The sequence below is a fragment of the Mustela nigripes genome, chromosome 14 (genome assembly GCF_022355385.1).
Source record: "Mustela nigripes isolate SB6536 chromosome 14, MUSNIG.SB6536, whole genome shotgun sequence".
Taxonomy (NCBI): Eukaryota; Metazoa; Chordata; class Mammalia; order Carnivora; family Mustelidae; genus Mustela; species Mustela nigripes.
Genome location: NC_081570.1, coordinates 1,780,953 through 1,799,654, shown reverse-complemented (window position 1 = coordinate 1,799,654; position 18,702 = coordinate 1,780,953). Strand labels below are relative to the sequence as shown.

The following is an 18,702-nucleotide window of genomic DNA, read 5'->3' as shown; positions in this document are numbered from 1 at the left end:
TCCTCTTCCCTCTGTCCTAGCGGGTTTCCTGGAGAGGCCTCCTCTTCCTCACAGCTGAGAGCTGGGCCTGCCATCTGGGTATGAGCGTGAGGGCCTCGCTGGTGCTCCAGGAGGATCGTGCTCCCCGGGGGGGACACCGTTTGCAAATGCTTATAGGTTCTTCACTGGCCTCTATCCTGGATGCAGAGTCTCAGTTCAAAGGATGGTGTTCAACAGCCTGGTTGTGTCTCGTGGCCCGTCTGCAGGGCTCTGATAAGGCCTGGCACCCGGGTCTTCACATCTGTGACTTTCTCTGAACGCAGGCTCCATGCCTCCCCTGAGGGGCAGGGATCTAGGTTCCCGTGACACCATCGCATGCATGCCGGCAGCTTCAGACGGACGAGGTGCTCTGTCCACAGCAGAGCAGGCAAGGTGGCACCCGGACCGGAATCCCCACTGCCGAGCGGGGCTCAGGCTCTGGGAAGTAGCCCACAGCCAGCCTCTCCCACCACACCCTGCCTGCAGCCCACCCCAGGCCCTACCTGGCCGGCAGGTAAGATCACCTTCCGGGGTGGGGGGGGCATGACATAGGATGTGACGGTCTCAGACAAAGTCCAAGAGCTACGTTCATTTATAAATTCAACAAGCCTTCCCCGTGCCCCCGCCCTATCCCCTAGGAGTACCGAAGACACGGTCTGTCCTGGAGGGAGCTGGGAGTGCTGAGACCCCTGTTCCCTCGCTGGAGGTGGGTGGGCATGGAGCTGGCCGGGCAGGGCTGGGGGGCGGGGCGCAGTGCACAGACCTGTATAAGGGCTGGGCTCTGGCTGTTAGGTTCTGGGCCTGGCTTGATGGCTGGAGCCGGGCCCACCACCTTCTCTGGGCTCAGTTTCTGCTGCAGAATTAGGCGATTGCTCCCCAAGGCTTCTTGCTGTTTGGAGAGCCTCTGGTTTTCTGCCGGCTGGCCTGGCACCCGTGCTCGCCCAAGAGAATGTCTTCCTGAGGGGTCTGAGGCACCCTCCCCCACGGGACCCCAGAGGAAATGCCCCTCCCTGGCTGAGCCCTGGGATCCAGGGTTGTGCAGGATACCTTCTACGTCCTGAATGTGAATTCTGCCATTTTCATGTCTCCGTGTGTGTGTCAGTGTGCGTGTGTGTACGTGCGTGTGTGTGCATTGTGAGTGCTCATGCACACACTGTATACGCAGGCGCGGTTTCATGTGTATACGTGTGCGTGCGTGTGCACACGTGTGGATTTGCACACACGCATGCACCAGTGTACACCTGTGTGCACACGTGTGGTTTTGTGCACACACGTGTGTGAGTGCGGGTGCGTGTGCGCACATGTGTGCGTGCCTGTGGCTTCTCGCACATGTGCATGTGTGTACACGTGTGCATGCCTGTGCGGTCTCGTGTGCACCTGTGTGTGTGACACTCCTGTTGGGACACCTTCAGTGCCTCGGGTTAAATGAACATTGTCTGGACTCTCAGACCGCAGCAGGGTTCACAGCGGGAGCCCTCACCCGGTCCACACATTGCCACCCACACCGCTGACGCCCGCGCCAAACCAGGCCAACACACTGGTGCGGCACCGAGCGCACCACACCTGTCATCGGTCAGGACATTTACTCTGCTCGCCCGTCCAGACCCAGACTCCAGGGGGGGGGGGGGGGGTCGTCCCCCGGGCCACTTGCAGGTGGCAGAGCAGGGGACAGAATGGATGCCCATCAGTCTCCCCCCTGCCGTGGCCCCGGTCCCGTCTGGGGGCACCCTGGGGGCCGGTGCTGGCAGAGGTGCCCCTCTGGGTGTGGCCACACAGGTGGGCTCTGGATCTAGGCCTTCTCAGGGTCTGGAATCGATTTCTTACCGTTTGTCGGTTCGTGTTGATGCTTGGTTCATCTCACTGTTGGCAATAAAGTTTCTGATTTCAGAGAAATAGGAGTCTTCTTTCTCGTCTAAAAGTGCGTGGTTGTCGGACTCGGAGGTGGGGGAGGAGGCACTGGTCCCTAGGTGGTTCGTGAGGACCCCGGAGTGCTGGCTCACTGTGGGGGGGGGGGGGGGGCATCCGGGCCGAGGCATTCCCCGGTTCCCCCCTCCCCCCCCCCCCCCCCCCGCCCCCCCCCCTCCCCCCTCCCCCCCCCTTCCCCCTCCCCCCTTCCTTCCCCCTTGCCTCCCCTGGCTTCCCCTACAGTCTCCTGTCTCCCCATCCCCGCCCGTCTTCCCCCTCCCCGTCTCTGGTCCCCTCTCCTGTGTCTCTTCCCGACTAGCTCCTGGTCTCCCCCCCACCCCCATCGCAGCGTCTGGCTGCCGGCCGCACCTGGGGCGTGCTCGTGCTCGTGCTTCTTGAGGTGCCGGTCGAGGTTGGTCTGCTGCCCGAAGCAGCGGTTGCACAGGTGGCACCGGAAGGGCTTCTCCTTGTTGTGAATGTTGCGCACGTGCCGCTGGAGGTTGGAGGAGATGCTGAAGGAGCGGTCACAGTACTTACACCTAGAGAACACACGCGTCTCAGAGCAGCCCGGACCCTGCCCTGAGGGCTGAGCCCCCACTCGCAGCCTGGCAGAGACCCCGGTGCCCCCCACCCTGTTTTCCAGGGCGCTGCTGTCCCAGGGCGGCAGGCTGAGCCCACCAAGCCCCGCAGCGGCAGGAAGAAGCGCCCTCCGCCCACTGACGTGAAGGAGGCCCGTGGTGCTGCAGGGGACCCTCCCGGGCCTGCAGTCTCCCACCTCTGCGTCTGGGTCCCCCTCCGAGGCCCTGTCCGAAGACACATGCCCCCAGCGGCCTCAAGGGGGCGGCCATGCACCATGGAAAGACCCTCGGGAGCATCCCCGCGCCCACCGCCCCCAAGGAGGGGACCTGCTCCCGGTCATGTTCCTCCTTGACCCTGCTTGGGGGCAGCTGCCTGGGACCTTTCAGCGGGTCCTCCAGCCGCAGCTGGCCAACTCATGGGGGGGCCCGGGGGCTGCCCAGGCCGGCTTCAGCGCCGGAACTCCCTGGAAGGTGGTGCGGGGCTCCCGCCTGGCCACCCATCAGGCCGCGGCTGTTCCAAGGACGACGGATGACCACAGCCCGCGCGCCTGGAGCCCGTCGTTCCTGCGCTCCGTCTGGAAGGTGACCGCCAGCCCGCGCGCTCGGGGAATTTGAAGACGCTTGTTCCGCCAGCGGCTTGGGTCGTGTCCACGGAACAGCTGCGACGCCAGCCGCGCCGCTGGGGGTGGGCCTCGCGGGGGTGCGGCCCTCACGGCAGCCCCGCGGGACAGGGAGGCCGGCCTCCGTGCGGGGACCCAGCCGCACCAAGAAGCCAGAGCCGGAGAGCGCGGGTCTGCGGCGGGGGGCGGGGAGCCCCAGCCCGGGTCTGCGCAGCCCGGGGCCCGCGGGGCCTCGCCGGGATTCAGCGCCTCCTGGTGGCGGAACTCGGAGCCGAGGCCCCGCGGCCTCCCGGAGCGGCTCCCGGGGCTCCTGCGGTGGCCTCCGCTGTGCCAGGGGCACACAGGTGTGCTGATGTGCGCATGCGCGCGCGTGTTGTGCGCGTATCTGGGCTTCAGCCCTCGCCCGCGCCTTCACCGGCCGTCAGGGGCCCAAACACGCTCCTGCAACCGGACAGGAGGCTAGAGCAGGTCCCCGCACGGCGCACGCGTCGGGGTGCGGCTTGGAAGGTGCCAGGGACCGGTCCTGACCTGGTGGAGGGGAGTCTCCACCCGAGGCCCTGGCCCGATCACTGCAGTGCAGAACCCAGGCCTCACGCCCTGGGTCCCCAGCCGTGCTGGAGGGCAGAGTCCGGCCGGGCCAGCAGGCCTGTGTGAGGCGGGCCTTCCTGGCGCTGCCCTGTGACCCCTGCGAGGGCAGTCTGGACAGTCACGGTGCACCCCGGGGCCACCGAGGCAGGAAGAGGTAGGTCTCCACAGGCGCGGAGCCTCCAGGGCTGTAAGCGCTGGGCCGGGAGCTGAGCTTTCTCATCCCCCAGAGGCAGCTTTGTGAAACTGTCGGGGGAGGGGGACGTCTGGCCTCATTCCCCCCGGGGGGGGGGGGGGGGCTGACGATGGGCCCACAGAGAACAGAGAGGCCCCTGCTGGAGGGGCCCCGGGTCTCCCACGCTCTCATTCGGTTTCCGGAGCTCCTTGGCTGCAGCCTCGCTGACTCCGGCTTCCTCCCAGGAGCGTCTGGGATCTTGTCAGAAGTGGCCTGGGCCAGCGCCCCCGTCCTCCTCCCGAGCGACCCTCTGCCTTCTGTGTGCTCAGCCCCTGCACACCTGTGCTCGGCCCCGCTCCGAGTGGGCCTGGTTAAGCTGCTTCCAGCCCCTGGAGCCTGGGGCTTTGGTCACAGCCTCTCTTCCCACGTCTCCTGACGTTCTCAGACCCAGCGAGCACCGCCGTCCAGGAAGCCTCCATGCGGTGGGGTCAGCGCTGTCGGGCTGACCTGGCAGCCGGTGCTCCCCCACACGAGAGGCCAGAAAGAAGGGCTGTCAGGCCCCAGGACGCACCGTCTGGCTCAGTCATGGACGGATCCTTGCCCCCCGTGGTGTCAGGCTCCCAGATGACCGTCCTGCCCCTCACGGCGATCGCTCAGGAAGGACCAAGTGCAAGGCCAAGCCGGTCTGGGTGCTCGCCCCTTGTCCAGGGAATGGGCCTCCCCAGGGCCCGTCCACACGTGGGCTCAGGCCCACCGGCACACAGCAGCCCCTGCCATGTTTCTTCGGGAAGCCAGCAGGGTTTTGATAGGGTCCCCCTAACAGTGCTGCACGGTCCCCGAACGGTCGGAGGCCCGAGTAGAAGACGGGGTTGCACAGGGTTGTTTCCTGTGACCAGAAACAGGGTTCTCTTTCCAATCTCCGTGGGGCTGGAGGGGGCAGGGGGAGCCGCACGTTCAATTTGCTCCCACAGAGACGGGAGTGTGGCCCTCTCCCGGTTCTGATCTAAATCAATGGTCCAGACCAAGAAGCCCATTTGAGACTTAGGGGAGCAGTGAGCCCGGGCTTCCGGGAGCCGAGTTCTCAGAGCAGCTGGGATTTGCGTCGTAAATACGCTGACAGGCGGCCAGGGAAATTCATGGCCTCGCTGCGAGAAACGGCACGGCACTGCGGTCTCTGCGACGGGGAGTGGCCGGCTGCGCTGGCAGCTGAGGGCCTTGAGAGGACCTTGTAGTGATCGAGGCACCCCCCGCACCCCTAGGAAACCCAGCGAAGGGGGGGTGGCCAGCACTGGGCGGGGGAGGGCGCAGCGTCCTCCCCGGGACCCAGCCGGGCCACACCAGCTGTCCCAGGGAGTGCGGGGCAAGGGAAGAAAAGACATTTTTGAAATCCAGCCCTGAAAAACAGAGCTAGAAAAGCAGGGGGACAGGTTTGGGCCACCAGAGGAAGGGGAATGGGGCCTCGCTCACGGGGAGGAAACGAGCTGCAGAGGGAGAGTCGTGTGTCCCCAAAGTCAGAACCTCACGTCCCGCAGGAGCACGGATGCCAGCCCACAAAGGCACGTGTCCAGAGCGTGGCCACAGCCCTGCCAAGGAGCGTCCCGGAGGGATCCCGGGCGTGGCCTCCAGGAAGGAGGCGGGAAGCCGCCCCCTCATTGCCGAGGCCAGTCTTCTGTCCGTCCAGCTCACATCGTAACAAGCCCTCCCTGCCCCCGCGTTAGGGACTGAGTGTTCAGCCACACCGTGTCTCTCAGCCTGAGGCCAGGATCTCTAAGCTGGAGAAGCCGTTAGCCGAGGACACTGGGCCTGGCAGGAGAGTCGACCTTCTCTCCAGCAAGCAAACCATCGGTCACATGGGTCTTTCTCGCCTGGAATAGGGGCTTTGGAAGACATTTTAAGCGATTTCAGACAATCTCAGGCAAGGAGGAAAAGGAAGAGTGTCCCGGGTTGTCCGGTCTGTCACCCTACAGCCCGCTCGCGAGGGGCCTCAGGTGCACGTGGTGGCGGGCACAGGTGGGGCCGGCCTGGAGCCGAGCTCAGAGGCCGGCAGCAGGTGGCGAATCGGCCTCCCCGGGGCTGGGGGCTTTCCCCTTTGGTGGGGCCTGTCCCTGGGATGGCCCGTTTCTGTGGACGGATGGGCAGATGACGGGCGAACTTTCTTCTTCCAATCTAAATTCTTCCAATGACCCAAGTGAGCCGGATGGCAGAAGTCGCAAGCACCACACTCCCCATCTCAGGGCCGCCCTGAGCCAGATAAAGTCAGGATTTGCAACGCAAACTTTCAAAGCAATTATTGTTACGCAAGCCGAAACTCACAGATTGGAGAGAGCGAAAGAAATCAATGGTAATTAAATTCTTCTATAAACACAGCCCGACCCTCTGGGGGCTCCCACGCGCAACACTGTGCAGAAGGAGGTTCTCATTTCAGGCAGGAGGCCAGACCAAGTCCATCGTTCCTCTGTGAGCCTTTGTGGAGTTGTAAGCCACTTTCAGGGGTGGGGGCGGGGGGCCCGCGGGGGGCGTCCAGATCTGTAGAGGACGCGGCCCTGTGGCAGTTGGGGCGCCTGTTACATCTGGGGGGGCATGGGACCGCAGCTCCGGCGGGCTCCCCACGTGGCCGGCCTCCCCAGGGACAGGGACGCACACTGAGTGTGGGGCTAGTGGGGGACTCCATATAGCCTGACCGAAGGAGTCTCCTGCTGCCAACCTAAAGCCTTGGCAAGCTCCTTCTTCCCAGCGATGGCTGCTCACCGGCCCGGACACACCCTGGGGTGAGGTCGTGGCATCTAAACCAGCACCTTCCCTGATTTGCCCCCTGGTCACCACCAGCTGGGGCTCTCATTTAAAATGCCAACTCTTGGGCCCCTCCCTGGGTGGGGTCCCTGTCACCCCAGCCTTCTGCCTGGCAAAGGCCCTCAGACCAAGGAGCAGAATCTGCTCCTGACTCTGCACTGACTCTGCTCCAGTCATGGTCTGAGCCTCCGACTCCCCGCTTGGGAACAGGAAAGGCGGACAGCTCCCACGCGGACTTGCGGTCTGGTCTGGCTGTATCTCTGAGGGCAGAAGCCCAGCGTGGAGGGGACAGGAGGGGGCAGACACGCAGCTTCTGTCCAGGGCTGGCAAGTGAGCCTCTCAGGACACCCCACCCTGGGCTGGGACCCGAATTTGCACGGATCTCCTTTTCCACTGCCCGTAGGCACTCGCCCTGGCCCACTGGCCATGATTGGGGCATTGAGCAGGGAGGGGTGGAGTGAGGCTTCCCCAACAGCCCACCCTGGGCCCTGGCTTTGGCCCGTGCTGCTCTGAATGCTGTGCCCCAGGCGGCAGCGGCAGGTGGGCAGGCGCTCCTGGGAACCCCACTCTGGGAGCAGCCAAGACTCTTCCGGAAGCCCACTTGGGCACCTCTTGCCTAATCTTCAGAAGGCCCCAGGGCCCAGATGGCGGTGGGATCAGGAGGGGGCCAGGGAGCCGCATGACACAAGGCTGCCGGCTCCCACCCACCCTCCCTGTCTCACGGGACGCAGGGCTGCCGGCTCCTACCTGTATGGCTGCTCCCCGGTGTGTGTCCTCAGGTGTCTCGTGAGGTTTGCTGATCGGGGGAAGATCTTGCCACAGTACCTGGGGTGGAGGGGCAGGGGGGTCGTGAGGCTGTTGTACTGCTAGACTCCAGCACCCGTATGCTTTCCTGATGTGGTTCCTCTGACTTGGGGTCTAGGCCCGCGGCCCCATACCGGGGGTGGGGGGCAGTTGGGCTCCACCGACTCTGGCCTGCTGGGGCTGTGCCTCTTCCTTGAGTGGCGGGAGGGCGGCTGAGCAGGCTTGCCCCCGCTAGGACAGGCTCGTGCAGCTGGGGATGGACGCGTGCAAGCCTCTCCCCAATACCAGGCTTTCACCTGACTCTGGGGCCTTGGTTTAATGGGGACCAGCCCCCCTCGGCCTCAGGCCCTCCGGGTTCTAACTGGCTAGGCTAAGGCTGCGTGTCCTGGTGCTCACGGGAACACAGCCCGCTGGGACGGGGATGTCGGGCCCACACACACACGTGGACCACAAATGACTGCCATTGGTGGACAGACTGGGGACTGCCACCACACTGTGCTGTGGCTGTCGTGGTTCTCCCAGGAAGCCCGAGTGTGACCCCTGTGACCGCCTGGCTGGGGCCGCCCGCCAGCCCCCATGCCTGCCTCACCTGCAGGTGTAGCGCTCCTTGCCCTTCCGGAGGATGGGGTCCGAGAGCGTGGGGGGCGGGGACCGGAAGTTGAAGGGGTGGTGGGGGAGGGGCTGCAGGGAGCTGCCCGAGTCTGCCTTCATGGCCGCGAAGCTCTCCAGCTTGTCTGTCATGGTCTCGATGGCGGACATCTGCCGGCAGGAGAGTGGGAGAGATGGTGGGTCCTCCTGAGCAGGCTGGCCTCACCCCCCAGACCCCCCCACGGGGTACCCTGGGGCCAGGCACGTCCCCTACTGGGCCAGGGCCAGAAGCTCGTGCAGGCTCCGGGCTGGGGGTGCAACCGGCCCTCGCTGGGGCTTCTTGGCCTGCGGGCAGACACTCTCGCTTCCTGTGTCCAGCCCTGCCCTGTCCTTCCGTGGAAGCCCCGTGTCAGCCCAGGGCCCAGGCCGGGGGAGCCGGAACCAGCCTTCGCCAGCTCGCCTCTCTGCCTGTCCCAGGGCATGTGGGGCAGGGGCAGACGGCAGCTTCGCGGTGGCAGTCCCCAGATTTGGAAACCCCCCAGCACCATCCTGCTGGCCTGACACTCCCAGACAGAATCACGTTCTGCTCTTGTCTTCTCTGTCTGTCTGTCTGTCTGTCTCTCTTGGAATAAGGCAGCTCCCTGCCTCCCGGGTTAAAAGTGTCCGCGGGTCTGGGCTGTGATTGCCAGCAGAGTTCTCCAGAGGTCCCGCAGCCCAGGGCCAGATGCTGCCAGCTGAACTGCCAGAGCAGGAGGCTCACGGGACGCAGCATGGGATGTGGTGACAAGGACCAGAGGAGCCACATTTCCAGGCCTTGGAGACGCCGAGGGCTTGCTTGGGGAGCACTTGGGGGTGCGGCCCTGGCCATCTCCACCTGGCGGGCAGAGCTGTGATCAGAGCTCCAGATGGCGCCTGTCCCTGAGGGCTCGGGGTTTGGGACCAGGACAGGGCAGGGGCTGCTCTTCCACTCTGTCCCCTCGGGTGTGCCTGTGCCATCCTCAGACACACGCCGCCTGCCTGCGCTGCCCGCCCTGTCCCTGCTGATGGGCTGAAGGCAGCTGTCTCGCACCTTGGCAGTGGCTCCTCCACGGCCAGGATGATGGGGACCCCGGGTGTGTCAGCGCCACTGCCCACCTGGCTCTGTCTCAGTCTTAGCCACAGCCTTAGAAGGTTCTGGAACTCTCCACACAGAGACTGCCTGGAGCTCCACAAGTGCTGAGGGGCCAGGCCTGCCCTGTCCCCCGGGGCTGCGCACGCGTGTCAGGCCTCCCAAACCAAAGGCCCCAGCGAAGTCCTGCCTGGCACCTGCTGGCCACCGTGTGCTGACGTCACGAGGAGCGGCCCCGTGCTCCGTAGAGCCCATCGGTCTTTGTGCCCAAGTGACGGCCTGACCTCAGACCACTTAATTGGGTGACCTCCTAGTCTTCCTCCCCTCCCCCCGCCTGTGCTCAGTCTCAGGGGCAGGCAGTAGGGGCAGCAGGGCCGGGAGGACTGGGCAGGAGGGACAATGGGCCGCCGGCCCCCTGCCAGGCCTCCCCTCCTTAGGCCTGGGTGGGTCTCCCTGCGGCCGCCCAGGTCCGGCCACCCAGCCCGCTCTGCCCAGCTGATATCCCCAGGACTCCCGGCCCGGCTCCCGCACAAACACAAACACAGGATGTGCCTGGTGGCCTTGTCGGCTTTTTCCAGCCTGACCCGAGGAAAATCGGGGGAAGTTATTAAGCAAAGCCCACGGCCCCAGCGAAACAATGGGAGGCACTAAGTTTAGCTGTGAACCCAGGCAGGGGCAGGTTTCACAGCCTGGGGATGCGTGTCCGAGGTGGGAAACACCGAGAACAATGGCCTGGTCTGGAAGCGTCCCACAGGTCGGCTCCCAGGATCCCCGAGTGGGGTAGGGGAGACTGTGGCTTGGGGAGGAGGCGGGGTCCCGAGGAGGGGGCACAGCTGGACCCTCAGGCAGGACCAGGGAGCCTCTGCCTGGCTCTGCGGCCCATCCCCGTGTCTGCGGCATCTCGGTGCCTATGCTCTGTGGGGACAAGGCGGGGGGCTGGACACGGGTGCCTATAGGTGGGGTGTGTGGCCGCGGCCCAGACCTGGGGGTTCTCTTTCCCAGAGCCCCATCTTTAGTCTTAGTGGTCAGCCTCTCTGCCCCGCAGCCGTGGGGGAGGGGGGCCTCCTGCCCGCCACCTCCTGAGACCCTTTGTCCTTGGGGCCAACCATCTGCTTCTGTCCTGTTCCCCACCCCCGTGCCCCCTCCCGTGCCTGCTGCGCTCAGGTCCCCGTGCTCCCGGTCCTTTGTGAGTGCTGTGGTCGGTGAGCACCCCATGGTCTGGGGTCTTGGGCCACCTCCGAGGGACCCCTGGGCCTGCCCCGCAGAGTACTACCCTCCGTCGTCACACCTCCTGGCCCTTCTCACCCTCTTCAGCCTCGAGGTGACCCGTAAGGGCTGCGGGGGGAATCCCCGTGGGCCTCTGATGGGCAGGGAGGCTGAGGTCTGCCTGGATGGGCGCTCGGGGCCAGCCGCCCGCAGAGACCTGCCTGCCTGGGCGGCCTGAGTGGACGGACCCAGCACTGGGGTCCCAAGGCCCAGCACTGGGGTCCCAAGGCGCGGCCTCCCAGCAGGCGTGGCGCCGGGGCCTTACCTGGGGGTGGAAGAGAAGCGGAGACGGCCGCAGGTACTTCTCCTTCAGGACTCCCACGGGGTCCGCCACCTTCCGCTTCTCCACCCTGCTGGACAACACCACCGAGGGTTACGGACCTCACCGAGCTGCCCGGGGCTAAGCAGGGACGGCGGCTCCTGAGCCCCCTGGTCAGGGGGCAGGGGCCCCTGCTTCCGTGGCCCCCGATTCCCGTGTCTCACCTGACACGTCCCACGTGACCGTGATGGAGCCCACCTGCCGGCCCCACGGCCTGCGAGCCTGTCCCTGCCTGATTGTGCTTTCTGCGACCTGAACGTGCTCCCCGTCACCTCACCCGGGCCTGGACCCCCGCGAGCCTCCCCAGACTCCCCCAGCCACCCCAGCTGTCATCCCCAGGGGGTCGCTGGGGCCTCCCTGTGGTGGCTAAGTAGGGTCTCCCTAAACCCTCGCGAGGGCAGCTGGAGAGGATGATTCTAGAATGTTTCCCAAATGTTGGTGACAACTCCGCCTGTCACAGAGCAAGGGGAGAAAGTGGCCGGGGCGGGTCCTGAGATCCCTCCCGGCAACGCCAGCCTCAGTCTCCTCACAGAGGCAGAGAGTCACACAGCACTGTCTGGGGACACCGGCCATGTCCCCGCACACAGACACGGTCCCTCTGAGCACACCCTACACCAGCCGCTCCCTTTGGGCCACTCCAGGGCCTCGCTCTAACACGGCCTCCCCCTAGGGCCCAGCTGGACGGAGTGTGAGGGGGATGGAATGGAGCGTGAGCCACAAGAAGACCGCACAGCCCGCGGGGAGGAGCCCTGTAGGACCCCCAGCCTGGCTGGAGGGAGAGGGAGAGGGGAGGTTGGGAGAGGTCCTCTCCTGGAGAGGCAGCGTTGGTTGTGCGGAAGGCTGGCTTGGCGGGCATCTTGCTCTGAAGCCTGGCGGTGTTGGGTTCCCTAAACCGGGGGGATGAGGACGGTGGGTTATGTGTGTGAAGGGAATGGGATCTGGGGGCTGGCCCGTGGGCACGGTGCGGGGCTCCCCGGGAGTCCTCCGGGAGTAGGGAGTGTCCCCAGGCCTGGCTCCAGAGGCCAGCCTGCTTCCAGATAGCTTTGCCTGGGGAGAGCCCTCCAAATGCCACCCATTCTTGTTTATCTTGATGGGCTTGGTGTGCAGGGGGACGATGTGAGGCGACCCTGCCCTCGCACATCTTGCAGGTGTCTACGGGCAAAGCTGGGGCCCAGGCATCGCCTCCTCAGCCCATGGCCCCTAGACCCTCTGCTGAGTGCAGTGGGCAGGACCTGGCCTGGCCTCTCCTCCGCCCACCCCACACCCGGCGGCTGTCTTGCTGGTATCGTTCTGTCCCATGTGCATCTTCGTGGATCCGGGCTCCCCACCTGCGCGCCCACCACCAGGCTGCTGCTGGCCCCTTGGGAACGCAGGCCTCGTGCTCCCGCGCTCCCTGAACACGGGGTGTACACGCACATGTGTCTGCACGCAGGCCCCTGTCCCAGCCGGGCACGGTTCCCACCCCACCAGGCCTCCCTCCCAAGGCCCACCACGGGCACAGCCCTCTCTCCTCAAGGCTCAGCCCGAGGCATAGCGCCCGTAGGACCTACGTGATGGGGAGGTGAGACCCCTCCCACCTAATACACCCACCTGATCTAAGCCACCCAGAGATGGGGGAGGGGAGGGCTCCCACAGGGCTGGGGCTGATGTCTGCAAACCCTCCAGAGCCCCACCTCCTCCTCCTCATCCTCCCCCCGGAGACTCTGCTCTCTGCTGGGCCTTCGGAAACCCCCTCCGTGGCTCCAGGGGCCGGTGGGGCCCCCCAGGGTGGCCTTGGGGAAGTGCAGGCGCTGGGAACGGAGGAAAGGTTTGTCCGGAGAAGGCGGCGGCAGACAGAGGGGTCCCGGGTGGGGTCGGAGGGGAGGCTGGGAGGCCCAGCAGCTGTCAGCGCTGCCACCGGGCCGGCTCGAGGGCCCTCGGGAGAGCAGGTGAAGGCGGGGCGTGTTAATACCTGTAGATCGGGTCCATGAAGAAAGGCGATGGCTTGGCGTAGTGCAGGGCTGGCTGCTGCGGCAGCTGCGCCGGGCACGCCCTGGGCAGCCCGGCCGCGGCCCCCAGCTTGCGCTCCCCGTAGATATGGTTCTTGCGCGGCTCTCGACCCCCTCCGTTCTGGCCGGCTCGGGCGCGGCCGCCGATGCTCAGGTCCAGCGGCTCCTCCTCCCCGGACGCCGGGGCCGGGGGCGCCTTGGGCACGGGCAGCACGGGCTTGGCTTCTTTGGGTTTGGTGGTGAGGTCGAAGGGGGACTCGGCACTGGGGCCGCCCACCTTGAGGGCGTCCCGGGGTGACCTCGGCTCGGCCTTGACCAGCAAGTTGTGGGCAAGGGAGCGGTCCGTGAAGGGGCAGAGGGCCGGGGGGAAGTTGGGCAGGAACTGGAAGGGGAAGACGGAGTGGTAGGGCAGCGAGCCCAGCTTCTTCTCCTGCATGCCCACGAAGCCGGGGCCGAAGTACTTCTCCGCGATGGAGGCGATGGCCTTGATGGAGTCGCCCGCGGCGCCGGGGGCCGCCAGCAGCTGCTCGTCGGGCGGCGGGAAGAAGGCGTGCTGGGAGTAGAAGACGGGCACCTCGCCCGCGCTGTTCGGCGCCCCCGGGGGCGCCGCGCCGCCCCCGCACTCGGGCTTGCCCTCCGCTGCCTCGCTCTTAGCCTTGGCCTTATCCGGGTCGCTGTCCACGTCGCTGTCCAGGTCCGAGCCCGTGCCTGTGGTTGTGTCCAGGTCGGTCCCTGTCGTGGTGTTGACGTCCTCAAAGTCACTGCCGTCCGACATGTCGCTGCCTCTTGCCTTGAGCTTCTCAGCATAGGAGTCCTCAAGGCGATGCTCGAGCTTGTCCTCGGGTCCCGTGGCAGCCGTGGCGCCCTGGCCGCTGTTGCCGACGGCGGAGACGAGGGGCAGCGCCGGGTTCCCCAGGGGGCTGGGGAGCTTGGCGTCCTGGGTGTGGTTCAGCGGGCTCTTGAGCAGTGGCGTGGGAGGTAGCAACGGTGGCCGGGGATACAGGGACGGGGGGAAGATGCCCGGGAAGCCCGGAGCGAGGGCGGGGAAGGCGGGGGGCGCCGCCGAGAAGGGCAGGCTGCCTGGGTGCGGCCTGGACGGGAAGTACTCGCTGAAGCCCAGGCCGGCGTGGTTGAGGCCGGGAGGGGGCTTCGCCTTGTCCATCATGGGGCTGGGGTTCAAGGGCAGGCCCGGGGCAAAGACGCCGCCCGGTGTGTAGTGGTTCTTGCCCTCACAGAAGCGCCGGTGTTTGTTGAGGGAGGAGGTGGTGCTGAACATCTGTCCGCAGTCTTTGCACCTGATCTGCGTGCGGCAGTCGGCGTGCATCCGCTTGTGCCGGCACAGGTTGGAGAACTGGGTGTAGGATTTGTGGCAGACCTCACCTAAAGCATCAGCAGGAAGCAAACACAAACACGGTATGAAATTACCGGGAAACCTCGCAGGGGGAGGGGGGCTGGGCGCTGCGGGCCCGAGATCGAAGGCGTCTGCATATGTGTACATGTGTGTGCATGCGTGGCACAAGGTATTGTGTAAGACGGTGTGCACGTGTGTGCACGGGGGGTATGCGCATGTATGTCTGCATGCACACTTGCACGAGTGTACGTGTACTGTGGGCACACATGTGCACGCACACAAGTGCCTGCACGCATGTTTGCATGCGTGTGCATGTACCTGTGGGCTCATGGGTGTAGGTGTGCACACATATGCATCTGCACAAGTCTTGGGTGTGTGCACGTGCACCTATGGGTGTGGGTGTGCTCACATATGTGTCCATGTGTGTGCTCACACACCTGTGTGTAGTGCACACAAGGCACATGTACATATGCATGTCATGAATGTGCGTGCACATGCATTTCATGTGTGTGCTGTGTGCACATGTGCCTGCATGCGTGTGCACACCCTTCCCTGGGGCTGGCCTCCAGGGGTCAGCAGATTAGTGAAGGTCACCCGTGCCTTCCCACCTGGACCGACCTCAGGCTCCTCAACCTTCCGCACCAGAAGCCGGGGCACATCTGCTCTTTGTGCCAGTCCTCCCAGCACTGTTTGTGACGTGGGGGCCCAGGTCTTCCGAGATGGCTCCCCAGGGGGATGGAGCCACAGCGTGCAGCCGTGTGTGCACCTGCTGCAGCTCCCCCGGAGGTCCCTGCCACACCCTGACCCCTCCGTGGCGCTGTCCCAGTGGGGAGAGGAGACACCAACCACCAGAACTGTCCTGCTTTCTGTCCTGGGAGAGGGGCCTCAGGAGTGACCGGCTCACTCAGGGATTCTTAGTCAGGGCGTCTGGGCCTGGGAGCATGGCTCCCGGTGGTGTGCGCTGCTTATTGTTTGGGCCTGGCTAGAAGCTGGGGGCATGTTTGAGGGAAGTGCAGCCCCGAGATTGGGACACAGAAGTGAGCCGGGCTCAGGATGATGGGCACCGGCCTCTGCCCTTGACGGGAGGGGCGGGCAGTGCCAGCCAGAGCTGAACACCAGGCCCCAGCGGCCCCGGGGACCCCACCTGGCCGTGTCCCCCATGGCCGGCGAGTTCAAGGTTGTCAGTGAATCACCAGCTTTTCTTTCTTTCTCCTCTTGTTTTTCTAACCAGAAAGGGAGGACCACACGCACACTCACGCTCACACACTTGCACACATCTTTCCGCAGCACAACTAGCTTCCTAAGTGCAGCCCGTGGGAACGGCGGCTCGCTCCCGTCTCTTGTCCATCACCGGTCCCGACTGCCCGCTGTCCCATTCTTTGCGCCGGCGCTCCGGCCCACATCACCCGCTTCTTTCGGCGCAGTATCTACGCATGTTAAGGGCCCTGCCTCTCCATCGTCCAGTGGTGGGACATTCTCAAGGCTGAGGGGGACAAGTGCGGCCTTCTCAGATCAAACCTACCCTCTTCGGGAGGCGGCTGACCCAGGGAAGCTGAGCTCCATGGCTGGTCTAGAAATAGACTCAGGTCGCCCACTGGGTCTCGGGGCAGCCAGGCCCTTCCTCGGCTCAGGCCTCACTGGCCAAACACGTGACCCCTCACTGTACCCCTGGCCCAGCTCACCAGGGCTTGGTTCATGGCTGCGGCCAGCTTGAGCTTGGAAACTGTCCCCGACCAGGGCCCCTGCCTGGGGCAGCTCCCAGAAGGGCCCCTGGGCCAGCACTGCGCCTTGTGGTGGGGAGCCTGGGACCCTCAGGGCCTAGCCCTTTGCTCACAGGATGGAGGGGTCTGGCAGAAGTGCTGGGGCTACAGCAAGATCAGGCAGGTCCTGGACCCGGGACACCAGCAGCTCACAGGCAAAGAGACGTTGGCTGCCCATGGGGGCCTACAAAAGCCTGGGCAGCCAGCCCAGGGCCCTGGACGCAAGGGCAGCACCTGGCAGAGGGGCCCTACCCACAGCCCCCAGCAGTTCCTGTCCTCGTGGGGCCAGCGGCTGGATGCACACACACTCACTGTAGAGGGTGTCCTTCTGTGGAGAGAGCCCACAAGCAGGCTGACCACCCACATGCTTCCCACGCGCCCCGGCGCACACCCGGCCCCCAGTGTGAGAGGCGCTGCTGGGAGAGAGCGCGGCCTTGGCTGTGCGCTCGGTGAGGGGCGGGCTTGGGCTTCTAGCTGGGCTGTAGTGCAGATCTGAGGGGGCTGCCGTCTGTGTGCACTAGCGACAGTGTCACCATGAGCCCGCGGCCTCTGAGCCACCCGTTTGTCCTGCAAGGGGCCACGCACGGGTGTGAGGAGCTGCGTTCCCAAGCCCAGCATGGCCTTGACCATGGCCCAAAGCACACTCAGTCGTGGCCCGCAGGACGTGCCCATCACATCTCACAGGCCCACTTTCGGAAATCTGTGCCACCCTATCCGAATGACATGTCCTGCAGGCCACCTGGCCACGCCTGTGGTTCTCTCTGTAGCTTCACCTGTTAGCCAAAAGCTGAGACACCCTGTTGAGTGTGCCACACGGCCGGGGCGGGGCTGTGCCCCCGTGCTCTGCTCGTCCGCGTGCAGTGTCTGCACAGGCCGTGGAAACAGTGGGCTCGGGGCCTGGCAGAGCACCATGGTTCCTGGAACTTCCGTTATTAAACACCCTCCAAGGAGACTTCACTCCAAGGAGACCACAGGACTTTGTGTCTAGGTGCCCGGCGAGGCAGTGACCGTTGAACCTGTTTGTATAATTTCCTGCTCCTGAGCTCACTTCAAAACCTCAGGCTGCCATCTGAGGCCCTATAGTGGGACTTCCGGGGACCCTCAGCACAGAAAGCAGGACACACATCTCTGGTCCCCATCACAGCCCCCAGCTCCCACGCCTCGCTAGGTTGCGGCTTCCTGACCCCCTCCCCGAGGGACCAGGCCCTGTGGCACTACTGCTCACCCTCTCCCTCTAGAACCTGCCGCTGACCAGGGACCGGGCTGGTGACCCAGAAACACTGGGGTCTCGGTCATCTCCAGCAGGGCACTGGAAGCTTGGGCTGGAGACAGGGGTTGGGAGGAGAGCGCGCAACAAAGGCCGGACCGGCCGGTCGGCATGTGGTCTCTGCGGCAGGCGTCCTACAGCTGAATGGCAGCGGGAGACCACCCCAAGCCCGGCCCCAAGTGTCCACTGATGCCACAGGCTCCGAGGGCTCCCAGCCCCTCATCCAGGCCCTGGGGCCAGGGTTGGGCTAGAGTCCCTGCTCCGCAGCGTGGCACGAACACCTGGTCACTTCATGCCTGTGACCTCAGTCCCCTCCGTCAGGTGGAGACTGTGCGGCCCCTCCTTGGTCGGATTCTGAAGTCCGCTGTGAGACGGTGTGTGGGACAACCCCCATGACCCAGGTGACCGACCTGCACAAGCTCCTGGGAGGTGATGACTCAGTAGAATTTGTGTGATGGCCCCGTGCGACCTAGGGATGGTGACCCACATGACCTTGTGGGGACGGTGACCCCATGCGACCTCGTGGGGATGGTGACCCATGTTACCTTGCAGGGGTGGTGACCCCATGTGACCGCAAATGGATGGTGACCCTGCATGACCTCATGTGGACAATGACCCCATGTGACCTCATGTGGATGACGACCCTGTGCGACCTTGTGGGGATGGTGACCCTGTGTGACCTCGTGTGGGTGGTGACCCCACGTGACCTTGTAGGGATGATGACCCTGAATAACCTTGAGTGGATGGTGACCCTGAGTGACCTCGTGAGGAGGATGACCTTGCGTGACCTCGTGGGGAGGATGACCCTGCAAATCATATGAGATTCTGGCTCAGAGCAGTTTCATGTGGCTGTCAGCCGCCGGGTAGAAAAGACTTCTGTGGCTTCCAGACCCACCGAGAATAAGGTTCACGCCCCTGCCCTGGCTCCCATGGCCCCCAAGCCTGGGTTCCTGCCGCCTCTGTCCACTCTTCTACTGTCCCCCTCACGTGTTCCCCCAAATATGCCGGCCTCAAGCCCCCTCTGTTCCTGTCCCCACCTGAGCGCCCCCATCCCGCAGGCGCCCCCTCGGCTCCCATCTGCGCTTCCTCCAGGTCTCCGCGGGACTGCCACTCCTTTGACAAGCCGTCCTGGCTCCTGCCCTGCTCACGGGGCGGGACCCCCCGGCTGACCCGGGTGCTCAGAGAACCTTCGAACCTTGCGGCACCGCCTCCGGGCTGACAGGCAGAGCCCGTGCGCGTGACTGTGCTTGCGGCTTAGCCTGTCTCCTGCGCTGTACGTAGGTGCCGGGGCCACAGGGCGTTTACAGCTGGCACCTGCTGCCCGGGCCGTGCAGGGGGAACACAGGCGCCCTGAAGGCTGCCGTGGAGATGCGCAGGGCTCAGCGGTGTCGCCGGGATTCCTATGCCTCGCAGAGCTCAGGCTGGGGTGTGAGTGCAGGGGAGCGGAGACGGAACAGGGCGGGGTGGACTGTGGGCTCCTTCCACAGGACCCAGGAGGCTGAAATGGTCCTTCCCCACCTCCTACCTCTGGCCATTGTGGAGGTAAGCGACGGGGAGGAGACAGGTGAAGCAGGAGGAGA

At 65.1% G+C, this 18,702-nt stretch overlaps 1 protein-coding gene across 4 annotated transcripts in view; it reads right to left on the bottom strand.

The window, feature by feature from the left end:
* Nucleotides 1–18,702, bottom strand: part of PRDM16 (PR/SET domain 16) — a 295,888-nt gene that overhangs the window by 6,627 nt on the left and 270,559 nt on the right. For 3 of the 4 annotated variants that reach the window (XM_059376792.1, XM_059376790.1, XM_059376793.1), the window contains exons 9-14: nucleotides 12,708–14,124; nucleotides 10,703–10,790; nucleotides 8,065–8,234; nucleotides 7,419–7,496; nucleotides 2,293–2,462; nucleotides 1,843–2,017 (exon numbers count right to left, since the gene is read on the bottom strand). In XM_059376792.1, the coding sequence (XP_059232775.1) occupies nucleotides 1,843–2,017; nucleotides 2,293–2,462; nucleotides 7,419–7,496; nucleotides 8,065–8,234; nucleotides 10,703–10,790; nucleotides 12,708–14,124 (2,098 nt within the window). The remainder of the gene's footprint in view (nucleotides 1–1,842; nucleotides 2,018–2,292; nucleotides 2,463–7,418; nucleotides 7,497–8,064; nucleotides 8,235–10,702; nucleotides 10,791–12,707; nucleotides 14,125–18,702) is intronic. The other variant, XM_059376791.1, reaches the window with a different exon arrangement.